The sequence below is a fragment of the Strongylocentrotus purpuratus genome, unplaced genomic scaffold (assembly GCF_000002235.5).
Source record: "Strongylocentrotus purpuratus isolate Spur 01 unplaced genomic scaffold, Spur_5.0 spur5_scaffold_8, whole genome shotgun sequence".
NCBI classification, from domain to species: domain Eukaryota; kingdom Metazoa; phylum Echinodermata; class Echinoidea; order Camarodonta; family Strongylocentrotidae; genus Strongylocentrotus; species Strongylocentrotus purpuratus.
The window spans coordinates 20,471,327-20,487,797 of record NW_022145614.1 but is presented as its reverse complement, the minus strand read 5'-3'; the positions used below and the strand labels follow the sequence as shown (position 1 = coordinate 20,487,797).

At 37.6% G+C, this 16,471-nt stretch overlaps 1 protein-coding gene across 34 annotated transcripts in view; it reads left to right on the top strand.

Annotated features, from left to right (window-relative positions):
* The first annotated feature begins 838 nt into the window (after nt 1-838).
* Nucleotides 839-16,471, top strand: part of LOC578978 — an 80,425-nt gene continuing 64,792 nt past the window's right edge. For 29 of the 34 annotated variants that reach the window (XM_030976232.1, XM_030976227.1, XM_030976215.1 and 26 more), the window contains exons 1-5: nt 840-1,141; nt 11,470-11,715; nt 12,263-12,514; nt 13,083-13,340; nt 13,889-14,140. In XM_030976232.1, coding sequence (XP_030832092.1) covers nt 1,075-1,141; nt 11,470-11,715; nt 12,263-12,514; nt 13,083-13,340; nt 13,889-14,140 — 1,075 coding nt within the window. In that variant the 5' untranslated portion in view covers nt 840-1,074. Of the gene's footprint in view, nt 1,142-11,469; nt 11,716-12,262; nt 12,515-13,082; nt 13,341-13,888; nt 14,141-16,471 lie in introns of all 34 variants that reach the window. The other 5 variants (XM_030976202.1, XM_030976216.1, XM_030976203.1 and 2 more) reach the window with 2 other exon arrangements.

Genomic DNA, 16,471 nt, shown 5'->3' with positions numbered 1-16,471 from the left:
AAAAACTAATGTTTGAAAAATGGATCCCATTCATAGAGGTGCTATTATTTCGGTCATGTGAACTATTTGATAATTAATAATACATTGATATACATCTTCCATTTATTTAGCGTCGTTCAAAGTAAATCTCTTTAACACATGCATAGGCTTTTTAATCATAGAGTCTATGGGAAAATAGAGGGGATATAAATTGTTAATATGAACCATATTTTTTATAAATACACGTTAAAATGATATGACATCTGATGTAATGAAACGCGGACATGAATGAAAGTACATAGTTAAATTCCAATCCCCGCCCTGACGTAACAAACCCTGACCGAGAATTCGAACCTATACATTGATCAAAGAAGTTAATCCTATATATACATTTGCATTTCTTACGTAACGTTTTGCATAGCAAACAACATGCCACTCTTTCTTCCCCTCTCCTTTATGTTTGCTCCCGCTCTTTCTTTTTCCCTCTCTCTTGACATTTTCATGAATTTCATACCGTGACCGCTTGATATGCATTGCATTTAGAAATGTCAGTCGCACTTTCAATTCCATGTAGATTATATAAGCCAATCTTATCCCCAACGTTCTTTTAAATACTCTGGTAGAGATGCGTTCAGATAAGACCTTATGCGTTGAATGTGATAATAAGAAAAGTCGTTGTAGGAGAAGAGCTAGAGAGACGGAGGGACAATAGGTGAAAGGAGTTTTAAAAAACCTTTTCACAAATATGTCGAGGGCGACGGGATAAAGAAAAGAATAGAGTCTGATCACTGGAGCGCATCCTTCCAATTCATTTCTCGGCTTAACGAAGCGCATGGTTGAAAACCCAAATCGTAGATGATATACGTCAGTCGGGGTAGTGGTGCAGAAAGCAAGTGGAGACACAACCCGGCCACTCCCTTTTTTCAACACATCAACCCTGTCTTTTGAGCGAGGTTATCCATTTTCTTCTCGAGAAGTTCATATACTTTTCGAGGATCGAAAAGGGGACATTTGGGGATCCCTCTCTTCTGAAACTCTTCACCCCTTCTGACTTTTTATATTACTGGTTTTCTTTCGAAGAAAACGATCTTTAAAATGGGGAGGACAGTTTTGTCACTCGTCGCCGTATTCGTTGTCGTCGGCAGCCTGGTCCAGGCTCAAGGTAGGATGTGCAAATATCGTATTCATTTTCTCTAATATTTTGAAAGTAAAAAGGAAAGGTAGAAATGTGTTAAATGGCATTACATTATTTGTTGGTCGCTTAATCTCAGTTCTAGTCCAATACTCCGGTTTACTGACATATTCAAATTGTATCCGTAATTTTTAACAAAGGTTGATCTTGACAATCTAACAGCTTACCCGAAGCTTATCCGACCGACATAGCAACAAGTAATGTATGTAGACTGGATTCTAAGTATTGTAGTTCATTCATGAATAACGGTTAATGGAGTAACTCGCCACTTGGTCCTCAGGAAAGAAATATCCGTATATTTGAATATGTTAGTAAATCGGTCTGTTGGCGCAGTAGTAATCGTAACCCTAAAAGTTCGAAAAGTAAGATGTAGTGAAATTGAAGAAATATTGGGAAATGGTTATACAGTGCTGAAGGACTAGAATATCAATTAAAAGCCTAACATGATTTGGCCCCATTTGCTGTAAGATTGCCAAGCAAAAGATCGTTTTTATTTGAAATGAGCACACCTTATTTGTTGTGCGCAATGACATGCGTAAAACACACTAACACGGTTTATGTGTCATTAAATCGTTGATATTTGAGATGTGATGTTTTTAGATCTGCAATTAGAAATTAAAGAGTACATTTTCGTATTGTATCTAGTAATTTATCGCTTATTCACTAATGTATTCAAATGTGTCAATGGAGTCCAATGGTTTATTTAGGACACCAGCACTTATATTCGTACGAATTTGTTTCACTCTGCTTTAAACATCCTATTTAGCAGAATCGCAACGGACCCCATTGCCTTTGGTAGAATCTCTGCTACGTTTGAGTAAGCAAAAAATGAGACGATAACGGAGACTATTAATTCATGCCACCTTAAAGAAGTTCATGGTTGTCAATGACTTTTAATATTTTCTGTTAGAATCAGTGGGAAACGTGGGGAAATGTGGATATAGTGGAAGATAGTCAGTACAGACAAAAACGGTGTAGAAAAATAGATTTCAAAATATTGACCGGTAAACGTGAAAGAATAGGAGAGATGGGACCTATTTGACGCATTTCATTTGCCTATTTCCTTAAACATATTTAAAAAAAAACATGCTTAACTATATCATCCAATGTGCTCGCATGCATCAACAGTGGGTGAGCAGGGAATGTATATTTTGTTTTATCTTTGTAGGATTAGCTTATCTCTATTTTGGGTGTAATTTATATTTAGTTTTAAAGATATAGACCGGTAGTGGTAAAATTGCGGTTCAAGGATTTTGGGTGCAAAATATCCATTCAATATGGCTTAAATATTGCCTTCAGAGGTTTAGATGGCAATACTTCAACCTAAATTTGCAAAAAATCAGAAATATATGCCCAAATGTTCAATGCTGAAGTGCATCCGCGATATCTATCCAGGCCGGATCGATATAATTTACCAAATATATCAATTAGTAGGCGGTTTCCCAGCAAAATTTGTATCATGGGTATTAGTCAAAACATATTATTTCACTTGATTGGTAATAAGAGCTTCCATTTCATTTTTTGAGAGGGGGGGGGGGGGCCTTTCCAGAACTGGTCTATACCTTTAAAAGCAGAAGAGAACATTTGACTGAAAATACTCAGTAGACCTGATCTTTTGTGGAGCACCGTATTATTATAAGTGTAAAGGCATTGTTATATCAACAATTCATTTGTACAATGCATTGAATTATTAATTACAAGCATTGGTCGCGCCTGGTTTGGTGAGGAATTGCCTGTTGTTACGAAAAACATCCGTGCAGGTTTCTCCATGCCGCGAAGGAACCCTAAAATGTATTTTTTTTAAACTTTCGATTTCGATTGACCCCACCCTTTTTTTTTGGAAGGGGGGGGGGGGGGAAGGGGCGTTGCTAAAGTTATGAAAATATAGAAGATTGTTGCTTAAGTTCTGAAAAATATAGATTGTCTGTGACCATGATTATTGGGATAAGCGTGCCTTCTGGTTATAATTATACCTTGTAGAAATCGTGTGGTTGAAATAAGATTTTAAAGACCATTTGGTTCGATTTCTTTTATTGATTCGGGCATATACCGAACACTGTTTATTGATCAGAAAAGCACCGGCGTTTGGTATTTGCTTATCTCGGATCGAGTAAAACACAGTGTGCTCTTCCTTCGGGCGATATTTTAATAAAGAGAAAGAGCAACGCCCTGCATCCAATTAGGGAAGATTTGTCTGTTAATCACTCATTAACATTTGTTGATGCCACTTACGATGTCACATTATTCATGAATCTTAAGCGCATCACGGTGATCCCCGAAATTGCACAACTTAATTAATCTACACAATTTTGGAAGGCATTCTGATGAATGTGAATATATTGTTCAGTTTTCAATCTCTTTTAACATCAATATCTTGTGCAATGGGGGCGGATCTGGGATTTAAGGGGGAGGGTCGTAGGAAAGGGGACGGGTCGTGGGAAATGGGACGGTTGTATCAACGTGAGTCCGTTAGTGTTGTGTAACGACATTCGTAGTTTAACTACTTCAACATTCTTTAACATTTTTTTCTTCATTAGTTTAAAATAAGGAATAAGAAGGTTTTGATTATAGACTTCATTTTCATACCTACAATTTAATGTTTGGGTCTTCCATAAGCAAGTAAAAAATAAATTTAGATTGTCATCGGAGCATGCGTATCGATCAATAGAATTTAAAGCTGTCACTAACCATGCCATCAGAAAAGCGACAACGCAATGTTAATGTAATTCATTTATCGCTAACCTGGATTTTTAAAGTATTGCTGCATAGATGTCTTATAAACTTGCATTACAAAACTGAGTTCCTTCTAACGTTCTAAAACGTTAACGATTTGTGTGAATCTTGAGAATCACTGATTATTGTATTCCTAAGTGTAAGGGAATAGAAAAGAAGGACCATTCAATGAAATAAATACAATCCGCTGCCCTGAAGAAAAAAAAAGAATAGGGAAAAAAAACCGTAATTTTCTTTGATCCAGGTTCCTGTTAATAGTGCGGGGAAGAAGTGGAATGCCGTTAATCTTAGATAGCCTATACATTTTTTAATCTGAGGAAGAAACTTTAGAATGATAGTTTATTATGGTCTCAAAGATATTAAAGGGAAGAAAAGTCGAAGCTTATTATATTGCCATTATTGCAAACCCATTTTCTTAAATATGTATTAATTTCTGATATGCTCATACCGTAACACATTTAAAACAAAAGTAACGGCCTCCCACGAGAGCCTGATTTGCAGTTATAATGATAAACTCATAACCTGAGCAAAGAAAATTCTGTATTTGATAAAGTAACCATGAAAACGCAAATGCTATGGTTATCTTGTAATGAATGTGGCTTTTTAAAAAACAAACTTCGTTACATATTCCTTATCTTATTTATGTCTAGACTCTTGGGTAATTAAAACATCTAATAATTGAATTTTAAAATACAAAAGATACTGTACGTTAGTTTACCCGAAAACGAAACTTTCTTATGAGAGTGTTTGGACAGGATTTTGCATATCATTAAAACACAATGTTATTTCCTTCTGAATACAAACTCTCGCGGCACTACTTGCATAACATTCTGTTGTAAAGCAGTTATTGGTATATTACATAAGATCTGTCTTTTAAAAGGAGTGATGCTATTGTGTCCGATTTGGAATACTTGTTGAGGAATAAAGGCGGAGGTCTTCGCAAACATCCTTATTGATTGGCGTCTTAATTCCTTGTAGTTTTTTTTGTGTGGAGAAAGATGAAAAAGACGCATTTAAAAGCAATGTAGGTTCTCATCATTAAAAAAAAAGAGTGCCATCAATGAGCAAGACTTATTGGACACCATGCATTGATAATATCAACTATTTCATTATACCTGATGATTGTATTGAGTTGATTAGACCAAATATCTTTGAAAGAAATACTTTCAGTGTTAAATATATTGCCTGTTGAAAGCCAGATGGGGCATTATTTGATATAATTTTACGCTGGGTTATATTAAACGCCCTTCTTATTCTCAGTAGACGATATTCATATTCCATATTTAATCGCGTTCATTACTCCGTGATACTCAGTGACAAATTCACCTGTATTCACCTGTCTTCACCTGTCTTCTCGGGCTCCTTAGTAAGACAATGTCTTGTAATGCCCTCCCATAACTCACCAATACACCACTGCAAAGAGTTCATTCCTTAATAGAATAGGTCAATAGCTGGATCTGTTGAAAGACCTGCTGGGTATATAACTAAACTTGTCGAGCTGTGTTGAAAGATAGGCATCCACCTCTGATTTGAAGCTATTATTATTAATGGTTGGTGCATTCACTGCTGACATCGGTAGTTTGTTCCAGGACACGATATAACCAAACAAAATTCTCCTTTTCCCCAACTCATTTTTGACAAATATCTCACTTTTAAAGTACTGTGCATTATTTACTATATACAAGTAATATATTACAGATTACATTGTGTCGGCTTTATGACATATATAATCTAAATGAATAGAACAATGAGGTTGGAACGCTTTCCAATGCGATAAAATCGCAGTATGCGATGTTACGTACATGTAGTATTGTATATGAACTATCAAATTGAAAGGATCAATTATAATTCGAACAAATTTTACGATAATCTATAATGTAGGCTATACGTCTGGTTTACTAAACACGTTTATGGTATTATAGTTGTGAATATATTTACGATGATGTTTATTTTATGAATGAATACAAATAAAATCAACTCAGATGAAATATCTAGATTCGAACACTTTCATAAACAGTCTAAAGACGGAATTTAACGCTGCATTAATTCTTTAAATTGGACTCCAGCTACCATGGCACAGTTGCGACCCATTGTGCTCGACGAAAATCACCTAACGGAAGAATAGATGTAAATCGCCTTTTGAAAAGCAAGGACACAACCAACGAAGACACACCCAAATAATGGCATTTTATGAATGAAAAGAGTTCACTACATAATCGTGTCTCCAGTGACAGTTACGTCATTTGGATCTCGACTGAATTGAGCAAGAAATTGTCGTGGATGGAATTCCCGTCGTACATGAGGCGTCATTTCATTACCTGGGATAATTTACCATTTGAAAATTTGAAAACAATAAGTGCATACACGGGTTATTAAAAGCACTATTTGTATCGTTCATGTTGTGGTCTTTTTTTTAAAGTTATTTTTTTACATGGCGCCTCAAATATGGCGCCAATCCCCAACATCGTCCTACGGGCGGGTACATGTCGTTTCGTGTGTGACACACATCAGAGTTTGAACTAGTCGTTTTGTAAGTTATTTTTTACATGGCGCCTCACATATAGCGCCAATCCCCAACATCGTCCTACGGGCGGGTACATGTCGTTTCGTGTGTGACACACATCAGAGTTTGAACTAGTCGTTTTGTAAGTTATTTTTTACATGGCGCCTCACATATGGCGCCAATCCCCAACATCGTCCTACGGGCGGGTACATGTCGTTTCGTGTGTGACACAAATCAGAGTTTGAGCTAGTCGTTTTGTAAGTTATTTTTTACATGGCGCCTCACATGTGGCGCCAATCCCCAACATCGTCCTACGGGCGGGTACATGTCGTTTCGTGTGTGACACACATCAGAGTTTGAACTAGTCGTTTTGTAAGTTATTTTTTACATGGCGCCTCACATATGGCGCCAATCCCCAACATCGTCCTACGGGCGGGTACATGTCGTTTCGTGAGTGACACACATCAGAGTTTGAGCTAGTCGTTTTGTAAGTTATTTTTTACATGGCGCCTCACATGTGGCGCCAATCCCCAACATCGTCCTACGGGCGGGTACATGTCGTTTCGTGTGTGACACAAATCAGAGTTTGAGCTAGTCGTTTTGTAAGTTATTTTTTACATGGCGCCTCACATGTGGCGCCAATCCCCAACATCGTCCTACGGGCGGGTACATGTCGTTTCGTGTGTGACACAAATCAGAGTGAGCTAGTCGTGTTTAAACGTTATTTTAGAAGTGTTGACTACTAATTTATGATCTTGTTTTAATAGAAGGTCTCGCATGTGTCACAATTGCCATCTGAACGCTTTTAAAATATACTGAATTTGATTTTCCAATTTTTGAAGTGTCGTCACTATGATCTAATTCCTAAATTAACAATTAAAAAAATGTTTCAGGATTCATTCATACATCATTTAATTTTAGCCCCGCCCCTCCCTCTTGTAAGTTCTACAGCCAACCAATGGACGGAAAAAGAGACATAACGTTTTGATCGATGTCGGCACTCTAGGTCCTGGGGTTGTACATTGCGTAATAGCTTTTGTCATGCATTGCACAATGACAATTACCGATTCGCGTCTGTAGGCCCAGAATCGATGCCTGCATGGATGGAGGAACCCCATTGATGCAATAGCCCCGTTCCAGTCCGTTTCTAAGCCCCAATTGTTACGATTAGTGAGGCAGATCGTCTCCTTCCTGGAAGGGCGTGACCAAACATGACACCAATTGAAGTTGGCTCGGGTGTTTTTTAAGCCAATCGCAAAACGGGCAGGGAGGATTTTCATCGACATAAAGCTTATTAACCCCTCGGAAGTTACATGTTTAGGTTAAAGCGATTAAGAGGTCAGTACTCCCTTTAAAATCAATAAATAGGGTTAAAGATGACCTCCTACACTATTTCATGAAGATAAGTGAACTGTTTGACAGATTTAATTGGATATTAGGGACCAACACATTTCAGGAGAATTCATGGCAATGAAAGTAGTTCCTTCGTTCGTATCACGACTCTACTTACGTCACGATGATTGGGTGAAATTCGTTCTCAGTTTAATCCTCAGTACAGTTCTCGTTCAGTTCAGTTCTTTTATTCTGTAATTCCATTATTATATCAATTACGCCGATTTTGTCAGTAATTGTTAAGCATCCTCCACTCAAAACATTGTGAGATCGGTACAAATTGAATAGAAAGTGCACAATTTGTAAAGTTTGTAACAAAGATCTTGAAAGATTGAAAGTTATCGATGATCCAAGAGGTATAAGCACGTTTGTTAATATTACCAGAAGATGAGCAAATTGCGAGGTACAAAACCCCTAGGGCAATTCCCCATAGAAAAGTGTGACCATCGTAAGACATTATGTATCCGAATATATTGTGTAAAAGACACACAGTAAAGAAACTTGTTATAACAGAATATGATTTGACGTTTGCTAAAGTATTTAAGAGAAAGATTTTGAAGTGAAAGGGTTAAATACATAGTTATGTTGATCGTAAGAGTAATTGTCGTTTCCTTTGTCGGGGCCCCGAATACACCCTCTCCCCCTGCCCTGCGTAGCTAAATTGGCTCCGACAGGCCAGTGAGTGTCAAACATTTAAAAAACTGTATGCATGGTACGCAAATTTCCTAACTCTCTCCACCAGAAAAACTAATACTCAAACTTTCTCCTATTGTAATTACTATGCATTTTAATTGTATGTTCTAATCGTCTTATTAGTGTTTTGATTAATAGCTTTTATTAGTTGATAGTTGCTAGGTAAGGCAAAATAATAACCAGACAATCTTTGAAGGTAAATTACATAAACACAACGAAAATGGCATACTTCCGATATGCTACCTAGCTCGTAGTATGTTTCTCCATTAAAGGAAACCTCACCCCAAGAATAAGTAAAGTTATTTTGACAAATGAGATGTATTCAAGCCCTTTGATGTACAATCCCTTTTATGTACAATCCCTTTGATGTACAATCCCTAACGAAAACGTACAAGAGATTATAAATGAAGATTTTCTTGGCATTATATGATGCCTTTTAGCATGACCTGGGCGCAGCCGTTTTCTTGAAAATGTGACGTACCAGTTGACGTTTTACATGTATCATGCACCAATCTTTAGTTGTAAAGAAAGAAAGAAAGGAACAACAAAACCTTTACTTTTCAATGAGGACAAATCATAGCTGAGAAGATAGAAATTATATTTTGTGAAAAATATATAACAGGGGAACAATTTTAACTAATTCACTTAAAATACTACAATATAGCAGTTGACAAATCTATTTCATTTATGAGAAACCTTCACCCCAGAGGAGCAATAACTTATTTATGCAATTTGCGTTCTGGCAATTGTAGTAAAAAGGATAAAAGCAGGTGAAACTGTACACAATGCTTGCTTTATGCCTTTCTCATACACTTTGGTGGGGAATCTTGTAGATTAATGGGCAAGAATCTAATAAATCTCTCGGAATAAGTAAAATTATTTCTTGGGTTGAGGTTTCCTTTTAAAAGACAGAAGAATTAACAAGAGTTGACAACGAAATCGTACATCCATTATTTTGTTGCATCCTGAATCTTGAAGGGTTTCATTTAACAATAGATCCTTAAACTTTAATTGGAAATTCACCTGTACCTAGGAAGGAAGGGGTCGATGACGTTGTGAAACAATCGCAAAATTGGACACGACCTAACATTCATGTAAAAAACAACAGTACACGAATCTTAGAATATTGAAGGCACACTTAAAATCTACGACCTAAAGACGGGCTATTCTTGATTGCTAATATAATGCGTTACCTGCCACATCATCGGCTAAGATATGCAATCAGTATATTAAATTAAGAACACTTCTAAGAGCTTAAATGCAGTATAAAGTGAAATGTTCATGTCAATTTAAACTACACCATTCGGTAACGTTTGGACATCAAATGGTCAAAATAGGCCCTACCTGGAATTTGCCAAATATATTTATTTATGTATTCGAAAGGGTCAATGTTGGCTTATCTGGTACACTTAACTAGGTTCCATTAATCCTTCTAAGAGAACTATCATCATTCACCGTCGGGTATGCATTACAAAGCACGAGTGTGAGGAAAGTAAATGTTTGAAGCCTTCTTAATCGGTTCTTATTTCTAAGAGTGTTTGGTTTAGGTTGGAACAATATCCCACTCAAAAAGAACAAACTATAAGTATTCTAAAATCCAAAAGGCAAACAGATGAAAGGTATTTATCTTGCTTTTGAAAAACGCTTGGTAAAATATGTTACGTAATTTGTAATCATCCTTCAGATTGATAAAAAGCCTTAAAGGTCTGGTGACATCCAAATATAAATTGATTGCTGTTGGTGTGCACGGCTGCAGACACCTCATTTTTGTTTAAATTTGAACATCTAAATATTTTCATAGGTTTTGATTTCTTTAAAATGATTTCTCAGACCTGCTAAGCCCCACCCTATAAAAAGTTACAGATCTCATTCATCCTGTGACATCATCTGTCAATCATTAGTGACCTAACAAGAGACAGTTGTATGTAGCTTCACCAGAGATGACTACTTGTTTACAATAGACCATACAATACCAACACAGGAGTTGCTATGTCAGACGTGCTATAGCATCTCCAGGAAAGGAAAGGTAATGCGGAGGTATTGTATGAATGCAATTCTTTCGTGCTGAGCTGGGGAAGTTACATTCCATTGTCTCTAGTTCACTAATAAATGACAGATGATGTCACAAGATTATTGAGATCTGGAGCTTTTTTAGGGTGGGGTTTAACAGTTCCGAGCAAATTATTTTAATAGATATTTAAAACTCTAGGAAATATATTTAGATGTTGGATAACAAAATATGAGTTGAAAGCAGCCCTGCATATCCACAGGGATCCCAGATTATTTTTTTCTTTCACTTGAAAAAATAGTTAATTATACCAAATATTTACATTGAAATCACTTTAAAGGCATTCTTTGAAATTGAATATTACATGCATGCATGATACTTGATTGTACATAAACTTATCGTTTGTATGTACAAAATTAAATCCCAACATGCCCATGCAAATTCAACATTAAAACAGAACAAATCTACCCCCAACGGCTAGGCTCGGGGACCATAAACAAAATCTTGGGCTACAGGTACATCGACCCTCGTAGCCGGTAATGTATAGAGCATTAAGAAAATTGATTTCTGAATTCTGAAAACGCCAATCGCTGCAATGGGTTTTGTTTCTTAATTTTCTCGGATCTGTATGGGGAGTGCCTTGTGTTTTCATTATGTTTCGAGAACAATTGTGAAAACCGGCTATTGCATGAGATCATTTACTTTTATATGATGAGCTGCAAGTGATTTTTTATAGTTGAGCTTCTTATATAATACAAACGCTGATTCAGTCGCTAATCGACGTTAGTTCCGCTGAGACTACGTGTGGCTCCACTGAACGCCTCTATAGGTTAACAAAATGTCAGTTTCTATTAAACCAGACGGTTACCAGACGGTTATTTCTGTCTAGTCGATCTAGTGCACCGCTGTTCTGACAAAAACCTACCCTTCTTTACTCATTTAACCCTTTTAACAACATCTCATCCTCAGATTCAACGGCACCGGAGATCTTCAACTGCCCGACCGGTATCTCCACCAGGGTCGACAACCTTGGGGACACCGGGGTTGTTACCTGGACCCAGCCGACAGCAACTGACAACAGCGGTCAAACCGTCACCACCACCCAGTCGCACAACCCCGGTTCTGCTTTCCCGGTGGGCTTCACGGCTGTAACCTACGTCTTCCGTGACACGTCGAACAACGCGGCGGTCTGCAGCTTCGTTATCAGCGTCGGATGTAAGTAACCATTACGAGATAATTAATATGCACAATCAAGCGGAAGGCTTGGGAAATCAATTAATAATATAAAGTACAATCTTAATACCCTATTGTAAACTAGAGATCATGGTCGGGACGTTCGGATTTCATAATAAGTCTACATCATTCGTTGTAATATCCGCACATTTTATTAGGTGATGACAAACTGTATGTAATAATGCTAGTATAAATTGCTGTTTCTAAATTCTTTGCGATTGTTGAGATGCTTCTTAGTTTAGCTACTTATGGTAATTCACTGATTTGTTAGCACACTAACTCTACTAAAGCAAGCAAAAATTGTTGGGTTTCTGATTGTGAACATGCACCATTATCATAAGTATCAACATCCTGAATATGGATTTAGATCTAGTATTAATTTCTCCCGAATAAGCCAGCGAGTGTAATCCTATCCGTCACTTTTCCTTAAATAAAAAACACGAAACTTAAACAAAATATAAGTCGAAACTCATTTGAGTGATCCATTAATAGATGTTGATCTCGTCTATGGTCTATTCTATCCTACCAGTGAATGGAGACGACAACCCTCCAGTCATCAGCAACTGCCCAACGGACTTCACTATCTTCGTGGCAACCAGCAACACTCTGGGGACACCAACCTGGACAGCTCCCTCTGCCAGCGATGAAACTGGACAGACCCAGTTCACATCGGACCTGTCACCCCTGACCAGTCTTCCGGTAGGAACATACCCTGTCACGTACACCTTTGAAGATCCCTCTAGCAACGAGGCATTCTGCAACTTTGAGGTGACAATTGCAGGTAAGTTGAATCTTTATTCAGCAATACGAAGCTTCAATTTCAGATTTGGGCGCAGTGTCTCACAAGTCTGTCATAAGTACAGGTTGGCTGACATGCTATTGAATGGGTGTGTTAAAAATTAACATGGGCTTCAGCGATTTTGTACCTGTGATGGTTTTATTAAACAGTCGTCATCTGGTGGGCGAATGGGCTACTGATATTGTCATGTGTACATGGTGTGGACTAAATACAAATTGATTTGAGAGAGGCATAGCAGTTAAAAACTATGACATAAAACAATATAAATTAATATCATACCATGAGTGGCTTTGACCACATGATAATGGAGCAGAAACATCTCTCCACTCTACACTTTTTTGTTTGATAATGGCGGTTGATTTCGTTGTTGGATATGCTCATAAGTAAATAAGTTTCTATGATAACTACACCCTGAAAATATATATTCATTATGAAAAGATATTAACGTATTTCAAATAAAATATTTATGTGAAGTTTCTGGTTGAATTGACTAATGGAAGCTATAAAAAGTTCTGTTAACATGACATTTTTTTGTGGTTTCCACCTGCAGTTGGAACACCAGACACGACCAGCCCTTTCCTTATCACCTGCCCGCAAGACATAGCGGTTGCCAACAATGGCCAGAACTTTGTCCTGGTGACCTGGGATGCACCAACCGCATTTGATGATTCTGGTGTGATCAACCAGCTCTCCGGTCCAGCAACGACCTCCCAGTTCTATCAGGCTGGTACCACCAACACCATCAGCTACACCTTATACGATCCGTCAGGCAACAGTGTGACATGCTCATTTTCTGTTACTGTTGCGGGTAAGTTCGTGTTCAGCATTTTTTTCCTGATCACATGTAGTTGAAATCAATGTCAACAAGTTAGGAATCTCAATACGTCTAAATACGTTTACAATAGACGCTTTTAGGACTCTGTATAACACTTGGCTTATATCTTTCATTAACATGAAAAACAGGACAAATTTTGGTGTCTTATTTTTCCGGAACAGACGGTTGGTGAAAAGCAGTCTAATGAGCAAAAGCCGTCTAATTCTGGATATTGTCTTATATCCCATGCAATAGACAAGCTTAATAAAAAAAAAATTAAAAAATCAAATTTGATGCATACTAGACTGAGGATTGCCCGAGGCTTGCCTGACATAGCAACACATTATGTATGCAGACTGGATCCAAGTATTGTATTTCATTCACTAATAACAGGTAAATGGAATAACTCGTCACTAGATCCCCAAGAAAGAAATATCCATAGATTTAAACATGATTAGTAAACCGGTAACATGGTTAATTGGCCCGTTGAAGATGTCTGATCCACGATATCCTCAATTTGTTATTTTTTCTTCATATTACAGCTGTTGGTGACAACACAGCTCCTGCCATCTTCAATTGCCCTGCAAATATCAATGTTGTGTTGAGTTTTGGGGAAACCAGCACTGCTGTCACCTGGACCGAGCCCACTGCCACCGACGACTCTGGCTCTGTCTCCATCCTCAGGAGTCATGTCCCCGGCCAGTCATTTTCGTCGGGACTCACCACCGTCACATACACTTTCACTGACAACTCTGGAAACTTTGACACCTGCAGTTTCGATGTCAACGTTTTCTGTAAGTCCATATTTTTGGCCAAAAAGGTCTAACCTATAACATGACCAGAAATAAAGTTGTGTTTTGGTGTCCCATCTGTCTGTATTTTTCTTCTAAATCCCTTTAATGTTCAGCATGTATTGTACGTACATGTAATATAGTGTTCTTTGTAATCTTCTGTAATGTTCTGTCCTCTATTAATATCCAATTTATTATATTAATCACTTTCCATGAACTCATTAGCAAGTGGTGATACAACACGTCCAGTTATCACTGGCTGCCCGGAAGATGTCAATCTTCAAATCCCTTCTGATACCATAGCAACCGTCTCTATTTCATGGGAAGAGCCCACGGCTATGGACGACTCTGGCCCTGTCACGTCCTCTTCTACCCATCAACCCGGCGATGCGTTTGATGTGGGTACCTCGACAACTGTCACCTACACATTTACCGATGATGCCGGAAACTTTGCTACGTGTTCTTTTGTCGTTACTTTAACCTCCCCTGGTATGTGCTCATCTTACCTCATATTGTTCTGTTAACTCATTCCCCCTAATCTCCATTAAGTCAAAGATTTCAAAACTATCAATGTCTCCATATTGTGTGTAACATGTTTTATATTGAATCGTAATGAACTGGTTTCCTAACATTTTTCTACATCCATACAAAATTAAAAATGTATGCAGCTTTCTAATGATATATGTACAAAAATGCTCGAGCCCTGACATGTAAGCTTCTACATAAGCATATTATTTGGCTGAATTTAAATTTGGGAAATCGTCACTTTCCAACAAGCGCGTAAAAATAATTTACAAAAAAGTGAGACAAAATCCCTGAAAATCATGTTATTTCAGCAACATTTATAAATCACTGGTATCGAATCAGAAATGAACCACGTTTGAATTTTATTGGTGGGTCAACTGTCCCCTACCCCTAAGCCTCCCCAACAGTACTCCAGTGGACTGTTGAAGATTGCTATGATACTATTAAAATAATTAACCTATCTTCATTTAATTAAGTATTCACGACCTGTGTTTCACCTCATGTATAATTTTGTACTGTCTGTTTGTCAACCTTGTATTCTTATAATATAGAATATAATAGTGTTAATCTGTAACATGTGGACACTAATTTCATGGTTTTCTTCAGCATCAAATCTTGACAACACCGATCCCGTAATTATTGGATGTCCATCTGATATTGAGGTTGATGCAGTCGTTGGGTCCAGTGACATCTCTGTCGTTTGGACAGAGCCATCTGCCACGGATGACTCAGGATCTGTAAGCTCTACTAGATCGGCAAACCCTGGGGATAGTTTTCCTTTCGGGTCCACCGAGGTTGAATACGCATTCAGCGATCCATCTGGAAATATGGCTACATGTTCTTTCAATGTCATTGTGTCTGGTATGTGTATCTAAAAAAAAAGTCGTACTTGTAGTTAATGTCTGCATCTTTTACATTTATATTTATTCACTAATTCTAGGTTTAAAAATTGAATGATCAAAAGCTAATCAGAATACACAAAAAGTGTATTATCACTACTGTTTGATTGAAGACATTTTCTTCTTTTCTCAAAGTGCGATTCATGGGATCGATTTGTTTTTATGTACTGTGTGTTGTGTAACTATCTAATACATGTGTGTGTCTTGTACATTTCTGCATCTTGATCACTTATATCAGTTGTACACCGGTATGTATATGGTTGGTCACCATCTTGCACTCTCATTTCTCTATAACCCAATTCCTTATGTACGCTAGCCATCCCTGATGAGTTTGCACCCATGATTATGGGGTGTCCATCTGACTTCACCGTCGATGCCGTCGTCGGTTCCAGCAACATCACAGTGACTTGGAACGAGCCCGTAGCCACTGATAACTCTGGCTCAGTTGCTACAACACAAAATGCCTTCCCTGGAGACACCTTTCCTTTTGGATCTACTAACGTTGTGTATACTTTCACTGATACCTCAGGAAACACTGCTTCATGTTCCTTTGTTGTAATCGTCTCTGGTATGTCCCGTTTGTATGTTTTTAATTGACATTCTCATATTGTATTAACAACCTTTTCAAGATTGCCATACAATGTCAAAGTGCAAAGATCAGAATCAAATGGTACAAAAAATACCAAGACAAAACCTTCATACCAAATAAGAAATGAATTTCTTTCTTATTTTGATATCAGAGTGAGCTTACAAATGTTCCACAAAAAAAACCAAATTTATTTATGATAGACAAAGAGAGAACAATACATTACATTCTGGATAATTCTCATCTGTTTTCATGTCCCATGGCCCTTCTTTCTGGAAAACTATGAATGTGACCCTGAACAATATTCACTCTTTGTACAGTGTC